General features: G+C 45.2%; 2 protein-coding genes across 3 annotated transcripts in view; both read left to right on the top strand.

The window, feature by feature from the left end:
• The window catches only part of LOC128747193 (latent-transforming growth factor beta-binding protein 2), a 110,364-nt gene extending 90,724 nt beyond the window's left edge, over positions 1–19,640 (top strand). For both annotated transcript variants that reach the window (XM_053844870.1, XM_053844871.1), the window contains 14 exons: positions 112–231; positions 306–425; positions 2,116–2,238; positions 2,962–3,081; positions 8,709–8,837; positions 9,683–9,817; positions 11,782–11,988; positions 12,062–12,142; positions 12,496–12,636; positions 13,172–13,312; positions 13,702–13,875; positions 13,953–14,231; positions 14,297–14,446; positions 17,229–19,640. In XM_053844870.1, the coding sequence (XP_053700845.1) occupies positions 112–231; positions 306–425; positions 2,116–2,238; positions 2,962–3,081; positions 8,709–8,837; positions 9,683–9,817; positions 11,782–11,988; positions 12,062–12,142; positions 12,496–12,636; positions 13,172–13,312; positions 13,702–13,875; positions 13,953–14,231; positions 14,297–14,446; positions 17,229–17,404 (2,096 nt within the window). In that variant the 3' untranslated portion in view covers positions 17,405–19,640. The remainder of the gene's footprint in view (positions 1–111; positions 232–305; positions 426–2,115; positions 2,239–2,961; positions 3,082–8,708; positions 8,838–9,682; positions 9,818–11,781; positions 11,989–12,061; positions 12,143–12,495; positions 12,637–13,171; positions 13,313–13,701; positions 13,876–13,952; positions 14,232–14,296; positions 14,447–17,228) is intronic.
• Positions 19,641–20,137: 497 nt separating this feature from the next.
• On the top strand, positions 20,138–25,576 carry pomt2 (protein-O-mannosyltransferase 2). Its single transcript, XM_053844837.1, has 21 exons — positions 20,138–20,722; positions 20,782–20,866; positions 20,941–21,045; positions 21,110–21,218; positions 21,308–21,416; positions 21,821–21,980; positions 22,052–22,158; positions 22,247–22,329; positions 22,397–22,506; positions 22,577–22,643; positions 22,711–22,771; positions 22,840–22,918; positions 23,144–23,295; positions 23,354–23,445; positions 23,514–23,590; positions 23,946–24,017; positions 24,085–24,144; positions 24,206–24,311; positions 24,373–24,513; positions 24,695–24,806; positions 25,143–25,576. Exons 1-21 carry the CDS (start codon positions 20,454–20,456, stop codon positions 25,246–25,248), a joined length of 2,262 nt encoding a protein of 753 aa, XP_053700812.1. The 5' UTR covers positions 20,138–20,453; the 3' UTR covers positions 25,249–25,576.
• The last annotated feature ends 51 nt before the right edge of the window (positions 25,577–25,627 follow it).

Genomic DNA, 25,627 nt, shown 5'->3' on the forward strand with positions numbered 1-25,627 from the left:
GAGGAAACTGTTGTCAAGTTACTCCGAAAATGATTCTTTATGTCACTGTTCACTAGTGAGGAAGTCCGATGAACATTAGTGACTCAAGCATCCTGATGTGTGTGTCCCCAGATGTAAATGAATGCGAGGACATCGGCGTGTGTCAGGGAGGCCAGTGCACCAACACCATCGGCTCCTTCAGCTGCTCCTGTCCTCCAGGACTGGAGCTGGTGGACGGTGTCACCTGCAGAGGTCGGTGGATCTTTCTCCAGTCTGGTCAACGTGTCTGAATCCATCTCAACGCTCGTCTCTGTTTTCTGTGACAGACATTAATGAGTGTCTGACTGTGGCGAGGATCTGCAATGAGGGAGCGTGTGTCAACACTGAGGGCTCCTACTCTTGCATCTGTCCACCTGGATACATCAACTTGGGGACTCGCTGTGAAGGTAGAGTGATCCTCGACTCGATAGAACAGACATGAAGCTCCATAGAAGTCGCTCAAGTCCAACGCTCTGAATGGAGCTTGAACATCACCAAACTGGCCACTTCTCATGACCTCATCTCAGCTATCTTCTGAGCTATTATTCCACTGGTCCTAGATGGAAAACACCCCTCTAATCTCTACGCTCATCAGTGAAGAATTAAAATTTCAGCGAGAGAAGCTGTCAAAATAGACTCAGCACTTTTGGCTCTGACTGTCATAATTCATCAACATTGACATGATTATTTTTGCTGTGTCTGAGAAGCTGTGAATTTGTGTGACTCACAGGATGGACATAATAATTTGGGAATATGAGGCGAGAACCGGGTTTTTGGGAAGAAGATTTCAGCCTTGACAAATCTGCGTGTCGTTCCGATTCTTCAAGCTGACGCAGTGGAATTCTCCGCTCTTAGGATGTGAAGGAAGTGTGGGGTGAAACGATAGATCCACAGTACGAGTGCCACTGAGCCCTCGGTTGGAAGTCCACCCTCTGTTGGGTGTGTCACCTCCACAACCTGAACCAGCACTAGTGTGAATCAGAATGGACAGGTTATGAGCAGAGATGCTGGCTGGTGGGTCATGGTCCACGGTCGAGTGAGAACCTGCAGGAGCCGGTCCGATTCACCAGTACTGGTGCATTTGTGAGGTTTAAGAAGGGGCATTCCCCAGTGTTTTCCTGCTCTGCCCCAGGGCCTCCTCCCAATTGAAGACTGCTCTCTCACTGGGTTTACTTTGAGTTTCTCCCAGATGACAGAGCTTCCCAACTTATCTCCAAAAGATACCAGACAACATGGAGATATTCACTTTCATTTGGATAAGAACGATGGTTTGTTAGCACCATAGGCTCCTGTAGGTGCCACTATTGATGGGCTTATGAGGCTTCATGAAACAGTGCCTTCATTTTCAGAGCCCACTAGGTGGCACTCTTTGCTCTAAAATCTTAGGTTTTAAACAACCGTTCCAATGATACCTCACATCATTTTTAAACTAAGAGCGCCACCTGCTGAGCTCTGAAAATGAGGGCACTGTTTCATGAAGCGTGTCATGAAGCGGTCACAGCACTAGGTGCAACTGTTTTCCAAGTCCTCGTGCTTTTCCACAGCACATATCTTCTTCAGTTCACGAAGAGAGTTCCAGCTTGGATGGGCTTCATACACAACTTCAACCCTGATAGTCTGGACATTCAGGAACCCTGGGAGAGCTGAGGTTCCCCTCGCCAGAGTGACTCAGGGCCTTCTCTGAGACAGGTTCGGAAGGTCTTGTAAACAAAGAAACTAGTGGGGAATGAGAGGTGGTTCTAAATCCAAAGCAAGCACTGTTGCAACACTCACTCACCTCTTACAAATGAAGGAGCTGACGTCTGTCCGGTGAGACTTTCTAGTTAAATGGCGGTCGCTGAACCTTCAAGCTCATGCTGTAATGCTGCAATTATCCACCGATCTGCTGGTAATCAAGCGTCCACAGACTCAGTTCCGAGTCCTTTCCGCCCTTGTTTCCTGTTCACCACCGTTCCACGGCGAGCGAACAGCCATTCATTCTTTCATCCAGACGTTTGGCTGAGCAGAACTTCCCTGTGGACCGATAATTACCATTTCTTGATGGGCTTTTTTTTTCCCCTACTTAATTAGTCTGCGTTTCTTATCCCTCCATCGCAGACCTGGACGAGTGCGTGGACGACAACGTGTGTATAAGGGGTCAGTGCGTCAACTCTGAAGGATCGTATCTGTGCCTGTGTGAAGCCGGGTTCAAGTTCAGCCCACAGACAGCCGACTGTGAAGGTAAGGACTTGGCGTTGTCTTGGAGCTGCCCGAACTTGTTTGTGCTTTGGCTTAAGCTCAGTAGCACGCCAAAGGACAGGACAGAAAACGTGAAGTGCAGGGACCCATTTTGGGAAATGTTCCCCAAGGTTTCCAGGTCTTCTCACCCATGTAGCTCTAACTTCCTCTTCCTCATCAAAGGAACACCATAAATAAGTGTCTTTAGCTTTCAATACCACCCTACAAAGAAACGCTATCACTGAAATAACTGATAACCGACCAAAGGATGTTTCACACATCACATCAAGAAGGTCTTAATTTCTCTGCCTGGACCTTGTGTCTTGTTTTAGACAGGCGGTCTTGACTCATGTACAAGCCATCCTAGCGCTCCCTCATGCTGTATTTAGACAATATGCCTCTGCCAAACCCTCTCAGGACTAAAGGGAACCTGGGGCTCTGCAGTGGCTCTCCCCCAAGGGGAGTCTGAAAGACCCCTTTGTGAGCTGAAGGTGTTTCTCCCACTGGAACTTCTCCCTTCAGCTCCCGCATAAGTTCTTTGGTTGCTGAGAAAATATTGTTTTTGGCCATTCCTCTCGCCTGCTGCGTTTCCTGAGGATAGCTTCACCACAGAGCTCCTGGCCGACTCCTGTTCAGACTGAGAGGATGTGCATCCCAGTTGAGGGTTGCTTCTCTGGTTGTCAGTTACCGGCAAACATCTGCCTTTCTCTCTTTCCTGTTGCACAGACCTGAACGAGTGTAAGGAGTACGGGAGCTCGCTGTGCGGTACCTGGCGCTGCGAGAACACCGTCGGCTCGTACCGCTGCTTCATGGGCTGCCAGCCCGGCCTTCAGGGAGAAGACTGTGGTGAGTGGTCACGACATGCAGCGTTGGTGTAAATCTGGGTTGGTTTTTTTTTTAGCCTCTTGAAGATTCCAACACTGGAAATTTAGTGGTGAGGTAGTAAATAACGCTGAAATGATTTAAAGTGCATGTGTTCTACTCAAGGCCAAGATGATGAACAATAGTGCGGGAACCTCCACAGCGTATGTAATTTATTCTTGAACTAGATGGAAGTGTGATGGTTAGTGTCCTTTTGGGTTCAGCAACAGTCATGTGAAAACACATTTTCTGTATCTGCAATCTTATTTCCCGAAAGCTGGAGAACAGGTGGCGGCTGAAATGTTGTATATTTATTCATCGAGAACTGGCTCTAAACTAAGTCACCAGTACTTATATCACGGTGGGAAATCAAATCCCATGAGAACTGCTCTTGCTTAGAGTTAGATGCCCCGTCGCACAATGATGACACCCATGGCTGTGGCACTTTAAAGTCAAGAGCAGTTCCACTTTGGTCTTTACAACTGTTGGAAACTCCACCAAAAATTACTGGACTTTCCGGACTATAGGCTACTACTTTTTTCTTGCCGTCTGAACCCTGCGGCTATTACAATGGTGCGGCATATATATGGGTTTTCACAGGCTAAAGAGCGTCATGCTGCCACAATATTGAGCCTAGTCGCATCAAACTGCGCTGTTTTCACCCGCGTGTCCGTAGCTCCGCCCACAGAGCCGGTCTTCTGGAGGAGCGGAGACAAGAAGCAGCACCTGAGACCGGCTGTGGTGTTGGAATTTCGGCGAAAACATTTTGAGCACAATGTCAATAAAAGATGTGAGGGGTTGATGATTCCAGTTCAGAACATTGCCGAGTTTGTTTCATGAGTCAGTCAAGTTTAGAAGTGATCCTCATTCATTTTTAAGCCTTTCTACGGCTCAGACAGCACCACTGCTCCCGCATCTTATGCACCGTTGCGGCTTATGTGTTCACAAGATCAATTTTCCTTCTTAAATTTAGTGGATGCAGTTAATATTCTTACAGTCCAAAATTTACGGTAGGTACCAAAATTGAAGTGTGGAGGGTTTGTCGAGTTTTTGAGCCCAGATGTCAGGTCATGTGTCAGGATCAGCTGTTGCAGGTGAAACTTGACTTCAAGCCGAACTCTTAACATCCCTCAAACACAATCTTTGTGAGTCCAAATAAAAAAAAACCCTGGACCTTCTCATCGCATTAAGTTGAGAACTAAATGGTCACCCCAAAGGTCAGAGCAATCTGAGAACACTGGGATGGAATGTTGTGTTGGAAAGCTACCATTCTTTGTGTTTGAGGTTTCGTGTTTGTGTTAGAGATGTAGAGATGTGGCCTCGGCATGTTCTCAGGACCATGAAAGTTTTTATTGGGCTGTCAGCAGATGGAAATTCAGGGCATAGCGCACTCCTGTGGCGCTGATTGGTGACAGCTCGGACCGCCGCCCCCTCTATCACCCCGCGCTTCATGCTGCTTCCTCCTGAAAGCGGTTAAGTTGTTGTCTGTTTGGCAATATCGATGCACGATTGACAGGCAGTCACTGCGAAAACTCAAAATTCTGAGGCAACATCTTTAATTCATCTCTTGCTTGCATTCAAGTGAAGCTAGGACTTCTGTCCACTTTGATTTACTTGATCATCTCTGAGAACGACTGTAACTTTCCAGCAATAAAACCAAGGTTATCCTGGAAAGTGATGATGCGTTTGTTGGCAAAATCTTGTTCGGCGAGTCACATCGTTGCTCCTTTTTCTCTATTCTCAGGTACTGTTTTTGTTGACTCCTTGATGAATCCTTTCTTCTTGACTTGAACTGTAAACACTTGTGTATCTCACAGCTTTAGAATCTAACCTGCCCGCTCCTTTCGCCTCCTGATGGGATGTTATAAAGAGAGGGAGGGGGGCGGAATTACAGCAGCGTTTTACTATGTTTGCAGAAATCATCAGATATCTAAGTAAAGGCCAGACGCGCTGACGTGTAATTTAGGAGCAGGGGCGTTTTATTTTTACTCCTCGACCTTTAAAAGGCACAGCGCTAGTGTTGGGCTCAGTCCAGAGCACAAAAGGAAAACAAGGATTTTCTCAGTAGCGTGTCAGCGAGCTATAAGGGTTTCAGTCTCTGTGCGATGTTTGGGCTCGGCATGGGAAAACCCGTCGTTGATTTTAAACACTGATTCCACATCATGCTTATAAATGTCCTGCAGCTTTTTCACGTCTTTAATAAGCCTTTTCCCAGGAGGGGGAAGTTGCCCGCGGCCAACCCTCCACCCCAGTAAAGGTTCTGAAATGTAAAGACTTTACCATGTGTGGGAGGTTTGGTGTTGTTTAGCAGCGACGTGTCGTGGTTTATTGTAGTCCGATGTGTTTTCCTATATATAAGGGGAGAAATGGTGAGCATACCAGGAAAGAAACCAAAGAAAGTGAAATTAAACCTTGCCAAATAATGTCTTCTGCAGAGAAGTTGTTTTTATTTTGAATGGTTTCTGTCGTGCTGCTTCCTGTTTCTGTGGTATTCAGTATGCAGGTACCCCAGTTCACGCTGATCGCCCCATGGCTGTGCACGCATTTGGGACGTGATCCCACTGCGATTCAACTTGCTCAGTGAACCCACCATCCTATTAATCCCAAATGACCTTCCATTTAGAGTCTTCCCATGCCTAAAATGAGTTAAACTGCGGACAATAATTGTTCCACATCTCAGCTTTCATCACCCTCTCTCAGACCTCCCAGCTGGCTGCTGCCGTGAGTCCTTCCTTCCAAACTCCGCTGAAGCGCTTTACACTTGAGAAAACAAACTCGACGAGAGCTGAGGATTTATTCTGATTGACCTGTTCAAATATTGGACTCCAGGATGTAATTGGAATTTCTTACAGCAGAAATCCTCGTGGCGTTGGCGTTTCCAGAATGTCGTCGTCGTCATGTTGCAGCCGCTCGAGCCCACGAGTCCATTCTTGAAATCTGATTTCCCATGAGAGACCACAAAGATGCTTTTGTTTGAAGGTTTTATTAGCTTGTGGGCGTCCCCGTCTCTGACCCCGGATGCTGGACAGTCAGGACATGACAGTAGACGAGTCCCCCAGCAGGCCCGGTTGTGTGTGCTGAAAGGGAAGACAGGGCTCTGGCTAGGATCCTTTGGTTGTGGTTTTACTGGCCCACTGTGCCCTGTTCTTTAATGGAAACAAGTCTTATGAGGCCTCTGCGGCATAATAAAGCAGCTTTCATCGACAAGAAAATGACAGTGATTGTAACCGGATAATCGTTTTGTCTGGATGAAGACTGCGACGTTCGCTTCTGCTGGTCTCAATCTGATACTATTGTTCTTCAGGGGATCCAATTTCCTCTGCCTTTTTTTGTAGGGGCGATGTGGCCACAGGACAGTTCCCTTAAAGCAACAGTACGGGTGGAATCTTTATTGAAGGAGTGTTGGTATGGATTGGGGAAAGGGGGTACTCACGCCTCAGTATCATGGTCTTCAAGTCTGGCGACTGTCTTCACTGTGCAGCAGGGTACCAGGCAGTGATGGAGGATGTGATGCTAGGGTGCTATGAAACGGAAATCCCAGGACACTTCATCGGTTGATGCAGTTGTTCTGGGGGTCCTCGGCAGTCGGTCCAGTATTACCTCAAACTTGGCTTCCTTTATTTGTGAAACAAGTTTGGAATTGGCGGGTCAGGCTTTTCAGAAGACGACGATCCTTCACTGGACGTTCCACCCTTTTCCACCCGAGAACCACCGTCACTGACAGCTAGGTCATCATCCTTTGGCCTGTTCCAGTGAGAACTGAAGGTCTGATGCCTGAACAATATCATTTTCAAAGAGCAGGGTTGAGATCATCACCTGACCTCTCTGCTCTAGATCCATAAAAATCCTGAACAGGATCGGTGGCTACATATTGAATTAACATAACCAAAATTGTTTCCTTGGATAGAGCGAACTAAACTTTTATTTATACGACTTGCCGCTTGCTCACGTGTTGCTGCCAAGCTGCAACTCGTGACAAGTCGCCTTGTCGTCTGTTTTCAGCTAGAAGTACACGGAAAACTCTGACCCTGTCGCCAGTGTGAGACTATTAATAAGCACAGATCAACAACACCTCACAAGACACAAGGGGAACTTACACAACATTAGGCAACCGTGTATCTCCATTTCAGGATCCCTCTGTGCGATCAGGCCACTGCTCCTACGGATGGAAAGTTCCTGCTCAGATTGTATCAGTTTATTTAGCGCAGGTCTTGTCCCAGCCTAAAGTGAGATTTACAAGCACGTAATAGGAGCGTTTTCGTTGTAATTGACGAATGTAAACAGCAAGGTTGCTCATTGTCGGCGTTTTCTTCCTCCCCCTTGTTTGAAAAAGGCTTTCCTGTTTTTCAAATCCTAGTTAAGATTAGTCATGGAAACTTTGAGTGGAATGCTCTCTTGTGAAACAAGGAGCGCGTGCTGATGCAAAAGCAGATGCCCTGTCGTTTCCAAAATAGCAGACCTGTCCGTCACAGCTCGGGATTCATAAGCATTAATAAAAGAGTTTTCAAACCGGATTATGAAAGCTCCTCGTAAACAAGATTTATACGTGCCTGTTTTTGTGTTGACTTTAATGTGGACCCGATAATTCGATAAGTGTTGCATGTCAGCGTGAGCGCAGCAACATCCCAGGCATTTTAACACCGAGCCAGTTAATGTGTCTAAAGCCTGATCATTAAACTCTTTATTTTTTTAAGGGGTTATAATCAGCATTTGGCCTCCGTCCTGAGCTGCGCTCGCCAAGAAACACTAAATCATGTACGTTGGATTCAGCCAAGAGATATTTTCTTAAACAGAGTGTGATAGAGAATCAGCAGAGCTCTTGCATGGTCCCCTTGTTCCCGGATGCAGTCGGCCGCCACTAGATTTGATTTGTGTGTGTTATTACGATGCTAGATTTGGTTTTCAGCAGCTTGTCCAGACAAAGAAGGGTCACAGGGTGAAGGCAGCTCTTTAGAGCTGAGCATGAAGCCCCATGTCGTGACAGGGGAGGGTCATCTACTTCAAAGTTTGAGGTTTCAAACTGTGGTCACAAGTGTTTGAAAACAATTGCACGGCCCTGACAAAGCACAGTGCTACCTGGGTTTATGATCAGAACAAGAACAAGTTTCGTGGATGTCACCATATCCATGAGGACCGTGTCATCTTCAGCACTAACACACACAGAGAATCAGCTTGAATGTTTCATGACTGTTTTCCCACCTGAAGATGGAGTAAGACTGGCTTATCTGGCTGAACACTGCTTTATGCATTTTGCTGTCTGTCAATGACTGTTGCTGGTGGCAAGAGATCTTTATGGGAACTAAAACTGAGGTTTGGATTTTGAGGTCTCGGGAGAGACTTTGCACGTGTAGAAGTCTGTTCAAGCGAGTTCAATGGGGGCCAATAAGAAAGTAAAAAAAGAATATAAAGTAGTATTTAGAGTTAAAGTTACTAACACAAAACCTCATAGTGGGTGGAAAAATTCAATGTAAAGATACATTTCTGCAATAGATATAATGCTATTACATATTGATAGATAACTGATGAGTGTGAAGATGAGGTCATGAACCCTAGATGTGGTTATGGTGTTGTTGGATTTTGTAATATTTAATTTCTGTTCTCTCTCCGGCCAGATATCGACGAGTGCCTCAATGAAACCATCTGCGGTAGCTATGGCTTCTGCGAGAACATCGACGGCTCGTACCGCTGCCAGTGCGACCAAGGCTACACCAACCCGCCAGGCGACAACACCAAGTGTGTCGGTGCGTAGGATTGATTTAGCGTGAAGAAGGTTGTTGGTAAAACTTTAGCCAAGGTCTCTCTGCTGCGTGAATCCAGACTGAAATTTTCTTATTAGCTCAGATGGATCGTATAGCAGCTTATATTAGGCCTTACCTTCAGCTTGTTGAATTTGGGAATGTTGGTTGGCGGAGGTGGTAGTTCTCCTCTCCAAATCACAAATCTAACCCAGACTAAGAGTACCTAAGACCTCTGTGGACCTCCATCTACACTGGGATCAAAAGCCTGCTATTGTCCATCAATGCCCAAATAATGTCCTCAGTTAGACCCTGGGGCGCAGGTCACAAAATACAATGTCCATTTGAAGTCACACAAATCTGTACGAGTCCCCGAGACTCCAGAACAACCATTGCAACGTTTGGCTGGGTTCTACTTCCTCAACTGTGCGCTGCGGCAACAGTTACACATATATAATTGCTCACTATAAATTTCTTATACATATATTTCTTTTACTGAAAAGTAAGTAAACAATTTTGTAACAAGATTGTTATTACAATTCTGCGGTGAAGTAAGGCGTTTTTTTAGCTGGAACAATCTGAATGACTCAGTAATTTGAGTCACAAGTGATTTGCTTGTTATGTTACTTGGATGTGGGAAAAACAAAGTTTCTTTTTGTCGCTGTTATGAGATGAGCGGTCATAAAACTGTGGCTAACTTACAAATTTTTGCTCTTTAAATATATATATTTTTAGAGTAGACAATGACTGAATGGTCTTGACTCTTAAAGACCGAGTGTTTAACTGCGCTGTAGTTGTCCTGTGTTGGCGCACTGAAGACCGTTGCCTCCTTCCTCTCCTGTCTTTCTCAGACGTGAACGAGTGCGAGATGAGCCTGGCGCTGTGCGGTGAGGCCCTGTGTGAGAACGTCGACGGCAGCTTCCTGTGCATCTGCCCCAACGACGATCAGGAATTTGATCCCATCACCAGCCAGTGTCGCTCCCCGGGTAATAGCACTGGACTCACCGCGCCGTCCCACCGCTGGGAGACGGAGTTTTCCCTGATTTAATGAGCCATCTCCCGCTATCCAAACAGCGAGGGTGACGAGGTGGACATGACTTGCTCCTCCTATGTGGAGACCTGGCTGGGTGACGGTTGGGTGGGTTGCTCACAAAATGAGACTAATCTCTTGCACAAATGATGTTGTGACTCCTGCAGTAGAGCCAAGCAGACTCCCTGTGGGCCGGGTTTTTCTGCGGACCTGCTTCCCCACCAAGATAAACAAGGTGTAGCTGTTGGCAGTCAGCCGCCAGCCATCATCGTCACAGTAACAGATACGCGATGAGTGTCAGGAAGACCGAGAAAGCCCTTTGAGTCATGGAAACAGAGTCGTGGATCCAGCCTGTGCTGCGGTTCTGAACAGGAATAGGGCGTATTTACATTATCGAGCTGGACAAGGATGCCGCTTCTTGTGCCCGGGCACTAAACCTAAGCTATTCCGGTGTGTACCTTTTTGCCACATTCCCCTGTTTGCTTTCGACGTGCGCTAATCAATCATGTGAAAGCAAAATTTGTGTTGACTCGCTTGCCAGTGTTTCCATTTGGCTAAGCCAACAGCTTAAGGGCCAGCATGAGTCTGAACAAATGAGCTGGATCAGCAGTGGCAGCCCACTACCTGTGTGATAAACTCCGCATCAAGACTGCAGTCAGCCACAAATACTAAAGCGATGGCTCTTTTTTGTTTCGCTCTGGTCCGCTGTCTGTACCGCTCCAAGAGAGGATTGTGTCACCAGAAAGTAATTGTCTTTTTCACGCATGAAAATATTGATTTGGATTGGATTTCACTTTCCATTTTGTAAATATGTGATTCACAGCGAGATCGTTCCCTGGCCCTTCTTGTTCTTGGTCCTTATCCTGAAGTCTTGGGTCTCAACCTCGGTCTTGAAAACTCCTAGTTATTCATTGACCTTAACCCAAACCTGCTCTCTTAGTTCTAACTCTTGTGAAAAGTCAAGGTTGTTTCTTGGATTGGACTTTTCTTTGTCCTGACCCAGACCCCATGGAAGTTATCTTCTTTCCTTCTCTGGAATGTGAAGTTGAGCCCGTCTTGAGGCATTTAAGTCACGTCCAAACCCTTCCAACGCTTGGCCTTGACCTAGAAAAGCTGTCCTTGGTCCACTCATAAAAGCCCTGAGAAGCCTCAACCCTTAGATTCTTGAGCCCCAAACACGTGCGTGTCACCTGTAAGTGTAGTGTGTCCCAGTACTCCTAAGACCAGGGCACTCACCGTTCACCACCACTCAAACCGAGGGAGCTCCGGAGCTGACTTGAAACCAAGTAGGAATATGAAGTGTGGAGAGATTTCCATAGATTTCCGTACCAATTCTTTGGGACGTCAATCACTTCACTTCATGGTGGAGGGCACTCAGAACCAGTTAGGATGAGGAATGGGACACAGCCTTAGTGTTGACTAGTGATGGGCTGTTAAGGCTTTACGAAACTGTGCCCTCATTTTCAGAGCTCGGCAGGTGGCGCTCTTGGTTAATAAATGGTGTGAGGTGTCATTGGAACAGTTGTTCAGAACAAAAGATCTTAGAGCAGAAAGTGCCATCTTTCAGACTTTGAAAATGAAGGCACTGTTTCATGAAACCTCATAAGTCCGTCACTAGTCTTGGGGTCCTTAGTTGAGGTCAACCCTCAAACCCTTGTCCATTACACTTTCCCTTCTTGACCCTGACTCCAAACCACTTGCCTGTTGCCTACACTTGGTCCTTCCCCTTGTAGGTTACAGTTTTTTCTTGGTGTTGTGACCTAAAACTTGGGTTGGGTTGGACGCTTCCCTTCGTCCTCAACAAGATTTAGATTCAATGTCCTCAGCTTCCAGACCCTTGAAACTTTGCTCCAGTCTTGATAACTGCTCACCAGTCATTCTCCAACTTTACAGAGTAACTAAACAGTCTCTTCTTTGTAGGTGACGTCGGGTCCAAACACACTTCAGCTTCGCTTCCTGCCTCTCCGTCAAATGAGGAGCGGAAGGAGTGCTACTACAACTTGAACGACGCCAACATTTGCGACAACGTGCTGTCGAGGAACACCACCAAGCAGGAGTGCTGCTGCACCGTGGGCGCCGGCTGGGGGGACAACTGTGAGATTCACGCCTGCCCAGTCCTCGGAAGAGGTGCCACTCCGTCCCCTTTCTTCAGCAGTGTTGCACTTTCCTTTCACACCTCTAATATTTTTTTATTTCTCAGAGGATTATAACCAACTGTGCCCTCATGGAAGTGGATTGCTGTCCGTTGCAAAGAGACTGGGGGATCAGCAGATGTACGAAGGTACTCCCAAACACAAACTCCAAAGCCTCGCTGCTTCCTCAGCAACTTGACTTTGGCTGAGAAAGCGCTGGTGTCAGCCTCACTTTTATTTTCACTTGCAGCACCTTTAAAGGCTAAATAAACAGCTATAATCCCTCGGCAGCTTTATACTGGCAGGACCGCCAAGACCCCGATTCATGTGCCACCATCCTGAATACCTGACTAATTACCGTAATTGTCCTGACAGCCTCTTATTTGAGACTGTAATGGCTTTAAAAGAGAGGCGCCAGTTATTTCACTGGGTGTTGTTCGCTAGCTCCAGCACACCTATCACTTGTCACCTGGAGGTAAACATTCAGTTATTTTCTCCTCAGGACTCTCTGTGGACGCCAACGAGTGTGAGATGTTCGGGCCTGAGATTTGCAAGAACGGGCAGTGTTCCAATCTCTTCAGCACCTACACTTGCTACTGCCGGTCTGGCTTCTACTACGACAACATTCGGCTGGAGTGCGTGGGTAAGAGACGTTTTCTCATGCTGCCCTGAGAGACGGAGTCACTAGGTGACGAGGTACTAGTGACGGTTTGGTGAGGTTTCGTGAAACAGTGTCCTGACTTTCGGAGGCCACCAGATGGCACTGTCTGATATGAAATTTTTGGACTTAACAAGAGCCAATGTCCAAGTTGCAATGTGGGAAATTGTGAGAAAAAGAGGCAGATCAGATCAAATGAGGAAACTTTAGGCTCTGGAAATATAGTCTTCAAATCATGTGCCTTGTTTCCACAATCCTGATGTGGTTTTGGTTCCTACATTGCTTTTCACAGAACATGCTTTTTAATAAACAAGGCATCACGTGCATTACCGCCGACACGACCGCTTTCGATCACAGCCCTTTTATGATCCACTAAAGTCGTCATTCTTGTGTTCTTGTAAATCTGTTCGCTTTGTCTTTTATTGTCCCGCAATAAAAAATGGAATTAAACTGCGGCGTGTTTGGTGAAGCGGTCGTAATCTTCTGTGTTGAGACATTGCAACATCTGTGTGTTTCCTAGACTACGATGAGTGTGAGTTTGGAAACGCCTGCATTGATGCTACGTGCATGAACACAGCCGGATCCTTCAACTGCTTCTGCAGTCCCCCGCTGGTCCTGGACGGGACCAGGAGGCGCTGTGTCACCAGCAACACCACGGAAGGTAAACACAATTTGATCGGGATCGCACACACATCTGAGACACGTCCAGCTGAAATACTTTCCAATTTACTACTATGATTGTTATTGTTTATGACATTAATAGAGTATATTCTTTAACATTAAAAAATACTGAACTCTGTACGAAACAGCAGTGTTAGCGGTGTGTTTATGTCGATCTACGTTCATCCTTAGCTTAATTCAATCTGTTCCTTACGCACTTTAGCAATGTTAGTGCTGAAGCTAGTTTAGAACTTACACCACTTTTTACTCCCAAGATTTTGCCTGAAAATGTATCTATTTCTCATTTCTTTCTTGTACTCATTGCTAGCCGCCTTTGCTAATATCTAGTCTCAAATGAAGCTTTTGCTGGTTGCGTGTTTTCTGCCGCAGAAACTATGGATTCCAATCACGACGTTCACGTGGATATCTGCTGGCAGCAGCTGGAGGGGGACAGCATGTGTGCTGAACCCTACCCTGGCCGCAGAACTACTTACACCGAGTGCTGCTGCCTCTTTGGCGTCGCCTGGAGCGGGCAGTGTGCCTTCTGTCCTCAGAGAGACTCTGGTGAGATCTATGTTTTGAAATGTCCGATTTGAAGACCTCGAACACATCATCACAAACTACTCTTCTGTTGGTTTCAGACGACTATGCAATAATGTGCAACCTTCCTCGGAGAGAAGGGTCCGACAGCTTGCGGGAGCGGCCGGGTTACGAGTACGGTTTGGAGGGACCTGATGACCCAGTAGGGCCCTTTATGACACCGTATTGGGAAAATTATGGCAACCCTGCCGGACCGTTTGACATTCCCGAGAGTGTTCCTCTGTTCAACGACAACGACTACAGCGTCAGGCAGCCGCCGGTGCGAGTCCCAGTCCACCGACCAAGAGAACCCCAGCCCCGTCCACTGGAACCCTACGCCGGTGGGTACAACTCTCAGCAGATGGCGTTTTCCTAAGTGAATATTGCTGACTGTTTGTGTGCGCAGATCATTATGGTGGCTTCGAGGGTTTGCGAGCGGAGGAATGTGGGATCCTGAACGGCTGTGAAAATGGCCGCTGTGTCCGCGTGCGGGAAGGGTATACCTGCGACTGCTTTGATGGCTACGAACTGGATCTCAACAAGATGGCGTGTATAGGTGAGTTTCTTTTTCATGATTCAACAACAACTCAGTGGCATCTTGAGGTGAGCTGCCTAGCGATGGGTAGATGAGGTATCATGAAACACTGTCCTCATTTTCAGTGGCCACTAGATGGCGCTTTTGGTTTAGACCTGATGTGAGGTTTCATTGAATTAATGTTAAAGTCTGAGCGTTTTGAAGCAGACAACGCCGTCTGGTGGCCTCTGAGAATCAGGACACTGTTTCATGAAACCTCATCTACCCACCACTAGAGCTGACCATGAAAGAAACCTCTCTTGAGGTCTGAATGGCTCTCAGAAGGAAACTTTCTTGAGATGCTAAAATGACTTTGCCCTTTAATTCACTATGACTCATCTATTTGAGCTAAAGTTGCGATGCTTCTCTCAGACAAAGGCTTCACACATTGCCTCTTAAGAGTTGCCCATTTGCCACCCAACCTTTCGACCAAGAGAAAGCAATGTGATAGAAACGGACGAGGCGCCTTGCAGGTCCACACTTGTTTTGAAATAAAGCCCATGCGACTGTCACTATCTCCCAACCAAGTTCGCCAACGTCTTGTCATCAATCAGGCTGCCCCGTAAGATGGAGTCAGGAAATGAAACTGGTCCTCAGAGCACTGGAGACTTGATAACAGTGAGCTAATTCCACGTGCAGTTTATCATTTCACTTTGATTTTTACAGCCTCGCATTCATTTCTGTTTTATGAGAAAGTGGTGCACTCCCCAGAACTATTGTGTATTACCCTTCTGCTCCGACTGTCTCAAGCTCGACGCTGCCAAGAGCGAGGCCTTGGATCCCGTCCGCTTGCGAGCCTTACATCACGTCTTTAACGGTTTGTTTTATGGGAAAGTGAGACTGCTCTTGTAATGAAGTCTTCAGACTACAATATTCTGTCTGTCTTCGAGCTTATCAGCTCCAAGGACGACCGTTTTTCTCCCAGATTGAATCCTGACTCCGCGGAAACATGTGGGAGCCGTGCAACTTCTGCCTCCTCGTATAAATATCACTGCGCTCCTTCCTCCATCAGACGATGACATAAGCCGTTGACGTGAGAGAGTCTGACCTCCTGTGTTGAAGGGAGAAATCACTAGAAGGCCAAACAGGAAACACAACACCATGTATTGTTTAAATTGAACCGTCATTTGGAGCCGTTTAAGTGTTCAAGGTGGCTGGAGGTAGAAGTTCACCGCTGGTCCAGCCAACATGACCTCATGTTTCATTAAAGTCTTTGTTTGTAAAGCTCTTGTCAACGAGTCGACGGCATCATTAAGCGCTTTACATGTCAAAATACAGTAGAATGGAAAGCAGAGTAGAGAGAGAAGGCAGGAGCAAGGGGGGCGATCGAGACCAACAGCCGTCCTTTCAAAACAAAGCTCAGAAATAATAGCAAGAAGTTCAATCATTTTTGGACTGTCACTGACTTCCCTGCTTCATTTAAATGATAACCCCAGTTTTATTATGTTTTTCTTGGTTGCAGAACAAGAGTCCATATTCTTCATGCTGTTTCACTGAAAAATAATAATGTTGCCACATTAATTTTCGGCAGTGAAACTCCACTGCTTCTCCTGCTTCTCTCACAGCCATTCTGTTTTTGATTTGTTTTTGATTCTGCTTTTTGTGGCCTGATGTAAAAAATGATGTCAATTTTCAAGCTAAATGTTCGAAGCTAATGTTTAAAAGAACAATAATAAAATTATTAGTCTTCCATAAAAGGCAGACAAAGGCACTAAAACATGGGAATAAAGGATGTCTTTAACAAGGATAATAAGATTATGAAGCCAATAGCCTTCTTTATACCTGTAACTCTTAAACCATAGGGCCAGGGCCCATGGTTAGCGCCTCCTAGAGGGCTGCTAAAAGTTTTTTTGTCTTACACCTTTGGGCCTTGAGGGCTGCGAGACGCTCAGTTTGAATATATTAGCCACGTATGGTGGCAGTAGTATGTCACTGAATTGACTTGACAGCTGCAAATCTGTGATAGTTAACAACTATGGAGAAGTTCTTGAAAAGAAAAAATGATAAAGAAAGTGATGCTTCCCCCAACAGTAAAAACTGTTCATGAAGCAGTTTTGAAAATTAATTTTATGGCGATACTTTCTTTTACGCTTTATTTATATCTTCTTTTGAGTAGGAATAAAATATATTGTTTGTATTTTATGATATAATTTTTATTGTATTCAAAATTGTATTCCGTTTTTTCCTGACAGTTTGCATCAAGTGTATTTTTTTTCTTTTTTTTATTTAGTCAATTTGATAAATATGACTTGCACCAGGTTCTGCTGCTGGTTGGAAATATCTTTGCAATGATCGCATTGGTTTCATGTCATTTCACAAGGTTTTGGTTTGTTTACGTGTCAGTAGATTAAATGTGGTTATTGATGACAAATGAAATCAAGAGTCAAGAATCAGTTCTACTACTTGAATGGGCCCCCGGGTCCATTTGTTCTGGGAAAGGTGGGCCCCGAGATCAGAAAGGTTAAGAACCCCTGCTTTATTTGCGCTGTTGCTGGGAATTTGTTCAGCAACCAACTCCCAAATCCGAAGCTTTTGAACTCACGAACTTCGTCCACCAACCTTTTCCTTGGACAGAGATTTCATGGTTCTGACTCAGGAGACCATGACAGCGTGGGCACTCATGTCACGCCATATTAAAACTTAATAAACACAATATTTGACTTGTCATGGACTCAAAAGGTAATGAGACTCTGCCAGTGAAGTGTGTGACCTGGGACCTGGCAGGAGCTGAGTGGTTTGACTCTTCTCTTTTGTTCTTTTCCAGATATCAACGAGTGTGAAGACATCAGCGACAAAGTCCCCTTGTGTGAGAACGGACAGTGTTCCAACACGGAAGGCTCCTACAAGTGCACTTGCTCGCCTGGCTTCGTGGCGTCTGCCCAACCACACAAATGCATCCCAGCCATCCCGGTGTCTGAGCTCAGGGTCAGAGACAACTAACCTCTGGAAGGACACCCCGTGGACTCATCGAAAACACGTCCTCTTGACATCTGGAGGACGACATCGCCGCATTAGGGGTTTCTCTTACAAACTGAGGTGGAGTTGGATGGAGTTACCGTCTGCAAGTTGCTTTCCACTTTATCCTCTTTGTCACTTTTTATTGTTGTGTTATTTATTTCTTTTAACTGTCGGGCCTCCGCAAACCAAGCAAGCTGCCTTCTTTACTTCAGCATTTTGAGCGACGGACTTCGGTGAAGAAGTCCTGCTAGGGCCACAGAAACCTGCACACCACTATTATGTCAATGGACGCCAGTGTTGACGGTTACATTTTACGGTAATGTTTTGATCCCAACTATTAGGAACCGAATGTGTGTGACAGTCCTTCCTCTTGTACAGGTATATTTGATTTGTTCACAACACGTCTATGGGGCTATAAAACCTTAATGGCCTTCCTTCAAAGTGAGTTAAGCTAGAAGACAAAGCTTCAACGTTTCTGCCATTGCCTAAGCTCATAAACAAGACTTACACTGTACTATTACTCCTAAAGTGGGTGTCCTTACAGGACAAAGAGGCTCAGAAGTTCTGTGTGGGACTGTCAACTACAAAAAGAAGATATTCCTCCACAATAATATTCAATAGCACTGGGCAAACTGTGAGGAAGGAAGGCAGCAACCGTGAGCCAGGAATGTCTTGAAAGTGCTCATTCAGAACTGTGGTGGGTGAAACCTTGAAGGGCCAGATGGAGCCACGACCCAGCAACAGATAAGCTGCTGAAAAAGCTCTTCATTATCAGTTTACAGATTCTTCATATGGGAAAAATGGTTTGACGCTTGGGTACAAAGTTTTATCTTCAGTTGAGAGTCCCGGAATATTTTCTTTTAAGGGCTGAAAATACTTTTTGGTGTCAGAGCTCCAGATTAGTTGTTGACATTTATCATCTCAGCCTGAGGTAGAACAGCCTGCCACATGTCAGTGATGGGGAGATGAGGTATCATGAAACAGTATTGCAGGGGTCGATGAAACAGTGTCTTCATTTTCAGAGAGGGATGTTTAGAAATGATGTGAGGATTCATTGAATTGGTCGCTCAAGTCAAAACCAGCAGACATCGCCATCTGGTGGTCTCTGAAAATCAGGACGCTGTTTCATGAAACCTCATCAACCCTTCACTACCACGTTGGAGGTGAAGGTGAGGTTTTGGTTTGCCAATGTACAAGCTCCGTGGATTGAAAGGTTTTGCTGATCTGGCCACAAAACTTAAAAATGAGCAATATCTGTCAGAACCTGCTTCTTCTTGATGTGCCGCACATCCCCTACTGAACACTGGTTTCCTCCCACACACCAAATAGCTAGGTATTCTGCGAACTGAAGACTGTTTCAGCTGTGTCACCTCAGTTCTGCTGAAACTGGATGTAAGATCTCCTGTTTTCAAGTGCAAAAGCAACGGAATAAGCAATGAATGACTCGATTTAAGGATAAAGTTAGTTGAAAAACGACACCCGGAGAAACACTGTCTTCACTGCCGCTCACCCATGTCTGACCCGACGGTTCCCTCGTGTGCATAAACAGACAAAAGCTTGAGGTTTGGTGTATTTTGTACAGCTCTAGTACTATGTATTATTTTGTTACATATTCCCTATAGCACAACCAATCATACTTTAAAAAAAAAAAATTATAGCTTCTTGTAGATTTATACATTTCTGTAAAAACAAATGCTATTTTTATGCCTTTCTGTTTGTATGTTTGAGGAGAGTGGCTGACACTGTACCAGAGGAAGTGTTTGTGTATAACCCTGCCCTGTGGAGCAGAATATGAATTTATATATATTTGTTGGAAGTGGCTGCACTGTTCCGACCACAGATGTCCGATCACCACAACGCTTCTGCGACAACGTCTGATGACTCATGGCTATGAATGTTCTGAATGTATCACAGCATCATTTTGGTTCAGTGGTGTCGGCTTTTGTTTTCAAGAAAATGACAAAATTTATGGTTTCATGAGCTTAACACACTGATCAAATGTCTAATTTCTATTCAGCTGGTTCACAATTTATGCAACTCACATGCATCCATCAACATAAACGCTGCATCTTTAGTGTGCTTTGGTTATTCACCCGGACAGGACAGTGGAGTTTTTTAAGGCCTTTTTCATACCGCAATAACCTTGTTGTGAAGTTGATGCCATCGAGAATGTTGTTTACCTGTTGACTGTAAACATTATCAGTCAATAAAAATATATATATAAGAAACTGCTGTGTGAACATTTGTGTGTGTTCATCTACCTTGAAGAATTTCCGCATGAAATGAACAATAAAAACACAATGGGGGCAAGGGGTGGGTCACTCAAAGGGACAGCTCGTATATTTCTAATATTGATAATAATAATAATAATCTGCATTTGTTTTACTTGTCTTTAGTGTCTTAATTTTCTATCACGTTTCCAATTTTACTTTGGATTCCCAGTTTTGGAAAATTATTTTCAGCTAAATTTTAACCCACAATAAGTTTACAAAAACAATTAAATAATAAATATTATAATTCTATATGTGAGTCTTATATTAGTTACGTGACGACACTGCTCTCTAGCGGTCAGTATAAGCTCCTCATTCTCGCTGCGTTGCCTAGTGACGTGTCACGGTTCGCGAAGGATCTCGGGAAATGAAGTTGAACAACTGTTGTTTGCTCGTTCACCCCCTCACTAGAGAAATACATTTCCCAGAACACCCCTCACTCAAACACGCGTCTGGTTTTCTTCTGTCGCGAGTGCGGCATTGCGACTGTAAACAAACTGTTTTAGTTTGTTTTTGCTAGCGTTTTGTCTTTGTTTTGACATGTTGCTAATGTTCTTTCGCTGCTGGAGTTGTGTATAGCTCCGTAATTCAGTTAAATAATGCGCAGCTGCGGTGATGTGTTGCGTTCAGTGACAGTTTTAGAAGTGTTGTCCAGTATTTGTGCGTGTTTAGCGATGCTAGCCGCCATCTAGCTATTTACTAAACGCGACTGTATGGTTGGTGCGTGGATATGGATACGAACATCTGAATACTGAGTCCTAATGGCAAGAGATATTTCGAAGTTACGACACAGAAAACCTCACGTAGACACGTCTGAGAGCCCTCACAGTCAACACCAGTCTTCAGTGAATGATGCGAATGCAAAACTGCTGTCAGAAGACGCCGGTGTTTCCTCAAATGGAACCCACAGTCAAAAGACGACCAGAGGAAAAGGTGGCGCAGCTCCAAACAAAGCGTTGCTGATGCTGATGGTGGCTGGTCTCTCCTTCGCCACACGTTTCTACAGACTGTCAGAACCTCCTCATGTGTGGTGAGTGGGAATTTTAAGTCTTACTTGGATGGGTCTTACATCGACTGAACCGGTTGCAGCTGGGATGAGACTCACTTTGGCAAGATGGGAAGCTTCTACATCAACAGGACCTTCTTTTTTGATGTCCACCCTCCTCTCGGAAAGGTTGGTGTATGTACGCTGTGAAGGGAAAAAGGGGTTGATTCTCACAGCAGGACTGTTATGTTCTTCACCCCCAGATGCTCATCGGTCTCGCCGGTTACCTGACAGGTTACGACGGTACATTTCCCTTCTTGAAACCGGGAGATAAATATGAACATCACAACTACCTGGGAATGAGAGGGGTATGGTTATGATTTGTTCTTTTAGTGCTGAAAAGCCAGTGCTGATAGATTTCATTCCTTCCAGTTCTGTGCAGGTCTGGCCTCCTTCCTCCCAATATTCGCCTTCCAAATTGTGCTGGATTTGTCTCAGTCCCTCTCTGCTGCACTCATCACTGCATCTCTGCTCATTTTTGGTGAGTTTGGTCAAACTATGAGCCATTTTGATTTGGACAGTTTAATGGATGCTGAGCGACTCAACTGGTGTGTTTCCACATCCTGTCAGACACCGGCTGCCTCACCATCTCTCAGTACATCCTCCTGGATCCCATTCTCATGTTCTTCATCATGGCTGCTGTGCTGTGTACAGTCAAGTTCAACCAGCTGCAGCACAGGTGGGTAACTTGTGTCCAATTTATTTTTTATTATTCTGGGTTTCATTGCCTTTGAAAGCAAAAATTTTATATTGGGTTTTTTATGAGCCTACTGCTTGGTAAAACTGTTGCTATTAAATCTTTTTCCCGCAAAATATAAGTGAAAAACAGACACAAATTATAAGTAAATAAAAGGCTGTAATTTTTGTTTTGAAGATATGTGGCCTGCTAAATATGTTTCTATCTATTTAACTTTACTTTTCTTTTTTAAATTTATGTATGTTGTTCGACCAAATCAAAAGCTTGATCCATTGCAGAAAATGACCTTGTTCACTTAAGATGAAAATCTGACGGATCCAAACTGTATTTCATGGCTGACTGAATTGATGTGTCACAAAGCAATGCATTTCCGTTTTGACCTCCAGGCCTTTCTGCTCCTTGTGGTGGATGTGGATGCTCCTGACTGGTGTGAGTCTCTCTGGAGCCCTCGGGGTGAAGTTTGTGGGTCTCTTTGTCATCCTGCTGGTGGGACTCAACACTGTCTCGGACCTCTGGAGGCTTTTTGGGGACTTGAGCTTGTCACTGGTAAATCGCAGAGATCTGTTTTCACAAGGACCTAGACAGATTTTCATCATCTTGAATTTGGCTGGCTTCAGATGGAGATATTCAAGCACTTCCTGGCTCGGGTTGCTGCCCTCATCCTGCTCCCACTCCTCATCTATGTCACGATATTTGCCCTTCACTTTGTCGTCCTGCATAAAAGGTGACCATCCACTGCGATGGACAGCTTGATACAACCTTGAAGTCAGCGGTCTGATAAAACTACATATGTTTACCTTTTCTGTCATCAGTGGACCAGGAGATGGTTTCTTCAGTTCTGCCTTCCAGTCTCGTCTGATTGGGAACAATCTGCACAATGCGTCGATGCCAGAGTGTGAGTCTTTAGTTCCCATCCTGAGGCTAATTTGGAGTTAGACCTTATCTAAGTTGTCCTGCCGCAGACCTGGCATACGGCTCCACCATTACTGTGAAAAACCTGCAGATCGCGGGCGGCTACCTGCACTCTCACTGGCACCTATACCCCGAGGGGGTTGGAGCAAAGCAGCAGCAGGTTAGTGTTCACACAGACCTCCGACTTCTATCAGCTGTTGTCACCTGTCATGGCTCTTCAATGTGTGCAGGTGACTGCCTACCTGCACAAGGACTACAACAACCTGTGGCTGGTTCACAGACCCAGCGGGAACGATGGTGAGGAGAGGAACCTTTTGATTCATGATCTTGCTTTTAACAAAGTCTCATTCTTTCGGATTGAAAGATCCATCAGGAGTGCCTGAGCTGGTTCGCCATGGTGACATCATCAAACTAGAGCACAAAGAGTATGCATAAAGACCATTTTTAAGTGTTTTTTTAAAGCTTGTGTAAGGAGTTTTGTTGTTTTTTTTAGGACGACTCGTAGCCTGCACAGTCACCTACATGAGGCTCCGCTCACCAAGAAGCACTTCCAAGTCACAGGATATGGGATTGTGAGTCTCCATTTTATTGTGTGTAACGTTTTGTAGTATTATGTAGTAAAGTTTTTAGTTTGTTTTTTAATCTATTTATTTTACGTAATGTTGGCACATGCTTGTTTTTCAAAAACTTGTGAGAAAGGAGTAGATGAATTGTTACATTGAAATCACAAACATTAGATTTGCTGTTAAAGAGTCAATAAAAGACTGCAATGTCAGTGTCATTTATTTTCTGTCCAGAATGGTACCGGCGACAAAAATGATCTGTGGCAAATTCAAGTGAGCGGCGGCCAGAAGGGAGATCTCGTGAAAGTTCTGCGAAGCAAAGTTCGATTTCTGCACAAAGCAAGTGGATGTGTGTTGTTCTCCTCTGGAAAGACTCTTCCCAAGTGGTGAGAGAGAAATCTGCTGCCTCCATGGAGCGTCTGCTTCAAGGTGATTTGTTCTCAGGGGCTGGGAGCAGGTGGAAGTGACCTGCAGTCCCTACCTGAAGGAGACCCTGAGCTCCCAGTGGAACATTGAAGACCACATCAACCCTAAATGTAGGACTCTTGAGCTCGCCTGAGTCTCTTTGAGTTGGATGTGACTCGGGTTTTTTTGGTCTTCACAGTGCCCAACATCAGTCTGTCGCTCCTGAAGCCTGGATTTCTGGAGTCATTATGGGAGTCCCATGTGGTGATGGTCAGAGTAAGTCTGGTAGAACCTCTGTGACATCAGGAGCTGCTTAAAAGTGGATTCAAAAATGTCACCACAACATTCAACAGAGAAAATTGTGGCATGAAAGTTGAAGTGGCTGTGTCATTTCTGAGGGAACGTGATGAGGGAGTGTGTCAAGTTTTGACACTAACATTGCGTCATGGAGAATGTGTGGAATCGCTCTTTTCAGTCAGTGATAGTTTACTCCTGAATCATCTGAGCAGCATGCAGTTTGAATTCAAAGGGCCAAGAAGGGACCCTTGAGGCTGCCCACACCTGTTAATGCTGCATTATTGTTCAACCTCCTCTATGATTAAGAGTTTATAAACTCAATCTGTGTTCAAAGGGCAACAGTGGTCTGAAGCCCAAAGACAACGAGGCAAACTCCAAACCTTGGCACTGGCCCGTCAACTACCAGGTGAGAACTCCACAACTACCATCTTATAAATCAAATCAAAGCTGACTGCTGTTTTCTTCTCGTGCAGGGATTGAGGTTCTCCGGAGTGAACGAAACGGAATATCGAGTTTACCTTCTGGGAAATCCAGTGAGTGACTTCAAGCTTCAGTCCTTCACTTCCCCGCCTTCATTTCTCTCCCTCTTCGCAGGTGGTGTGGTGGCTGAATCTGGGCAGTTTGGGTGTCTATCTCCTCCTGCTCTTTGTTGGTTCCGTCACTCTCCAGAGAGGAATCGCTGTGAGGGCCAAGAGGGAAGGTGAGAGTATTGACCACAGGATGATGGTGTTTGGTAACCTTTTTTCTTGGTTTCCTTTCAGAGTCCTGTTTTGTTCTACAACGTGGAGGAGGGTTTCTTTTCCTGGGCTGGCTGCTGCACTACGCTCCCTTCTTCAGCATGAGCCGAGTCCTCTACTACCATCACTACTTCCCTGCCATGCTCTTCAGCAGCATGTTGTCAGGTATGAGACTGGTCCTTCACTTGTTTTAGCTCCTCTGCCATTGAGTTTGACTCCTCCTACTTCTCCCTTTTCCGTCTCCTCTCCCTCTGTCCCAACCAGCTGGCCTTCCCACTCACCTTGGGCCTTGCCTTTTTGATAAACGGAGAGTTTGGAATGATTTTGTTCGTTTGTGTTCCCGCAGGAATTACTCTGGATGTCCTCCTTAAAAACACCGACCTCCTGCTTAACCCGCCGTACTGTGATTGGCTGCAGCGAGCCGGACAGATGTCGGTTCTGTTTGTTATTCTCTACAGGTGAGGGTGCAGGTTACCTGTCAGATCTTAAAAATAGAAATGAGTTTATCCTTGTTGTCACGATTTAAGTGAGAAACAAATCTTTAAATATCATAAATGTTGTTTATTACTGAAAAAAATGTAAAGTTAAAAACAGAAAATGCTCATGTCATATAATCATTTCCTTTTAAAAATGTGTGATACGCTCAGGATTTTTATTTATTTTGATAGCAAATACGCTCTGTAAAAGTTAGTATTATATTGAGGCTGTTCTCATATATTCAGAAAAGCTTGCAGAGGAATGAGATGTATAAATCTGTGACCATCGTTTACCGATTCATTCACCATCTCTTCTAGTTTTTACCTGTTCCACCCGCTCTCTTACGGCATGACCGGACCTCTGGCTCACGAGGCTGGCAGCTCCATGGCTGGACTCAAGTGGATGGAATCCTGGGAGTTCTGACAGCACTCGGCCTGGACTGAAACACGTGTAGTGTTTGCTAAGTTGTATTGAGGGTAGAACTTACCCACCCAAGTATTTCTTTTGACTGAAAGCACCTCAGTCAGGAGAATCGGATTGTGCCGCCTTAAGCAGGAGGAATGAGATCACCATGAAACCAAAGTGCCTGGGAGTCCAAATTGTAAACTTAGTTCGTGGTCACATGTCAAGTATCACCGGAATCTGTTTCGTTCTTCAGTCATCTAGGTTGATGTGTATTTTAGCAGTACTTGTAGGGTCAGAATTGTTTACATCTTTTGACTGCTGTTGGCATTGATAAATTAAAATATTCTTCTAGATCTTTGTGTCTAGATTATTTTCTTGTCTTCACTCTCATACAAGA

The sequence above is a fragment of the Synchiropus splendidus genome, chromosome 16 (assembly GCF_027744825.2).
Source record: "Synchiropus splendidus isolate RoL2022-P1 chromosome 16, RoL_Sspl_1.0, whole genome shotgun sequence".
Classification (NCBI taxonomy): Eukaryota; Metazoa; Chordata; class Actinopteri; order Syngnathiformes; family Callionymidae; genus Synchiropus; species Synchiropus splendidus.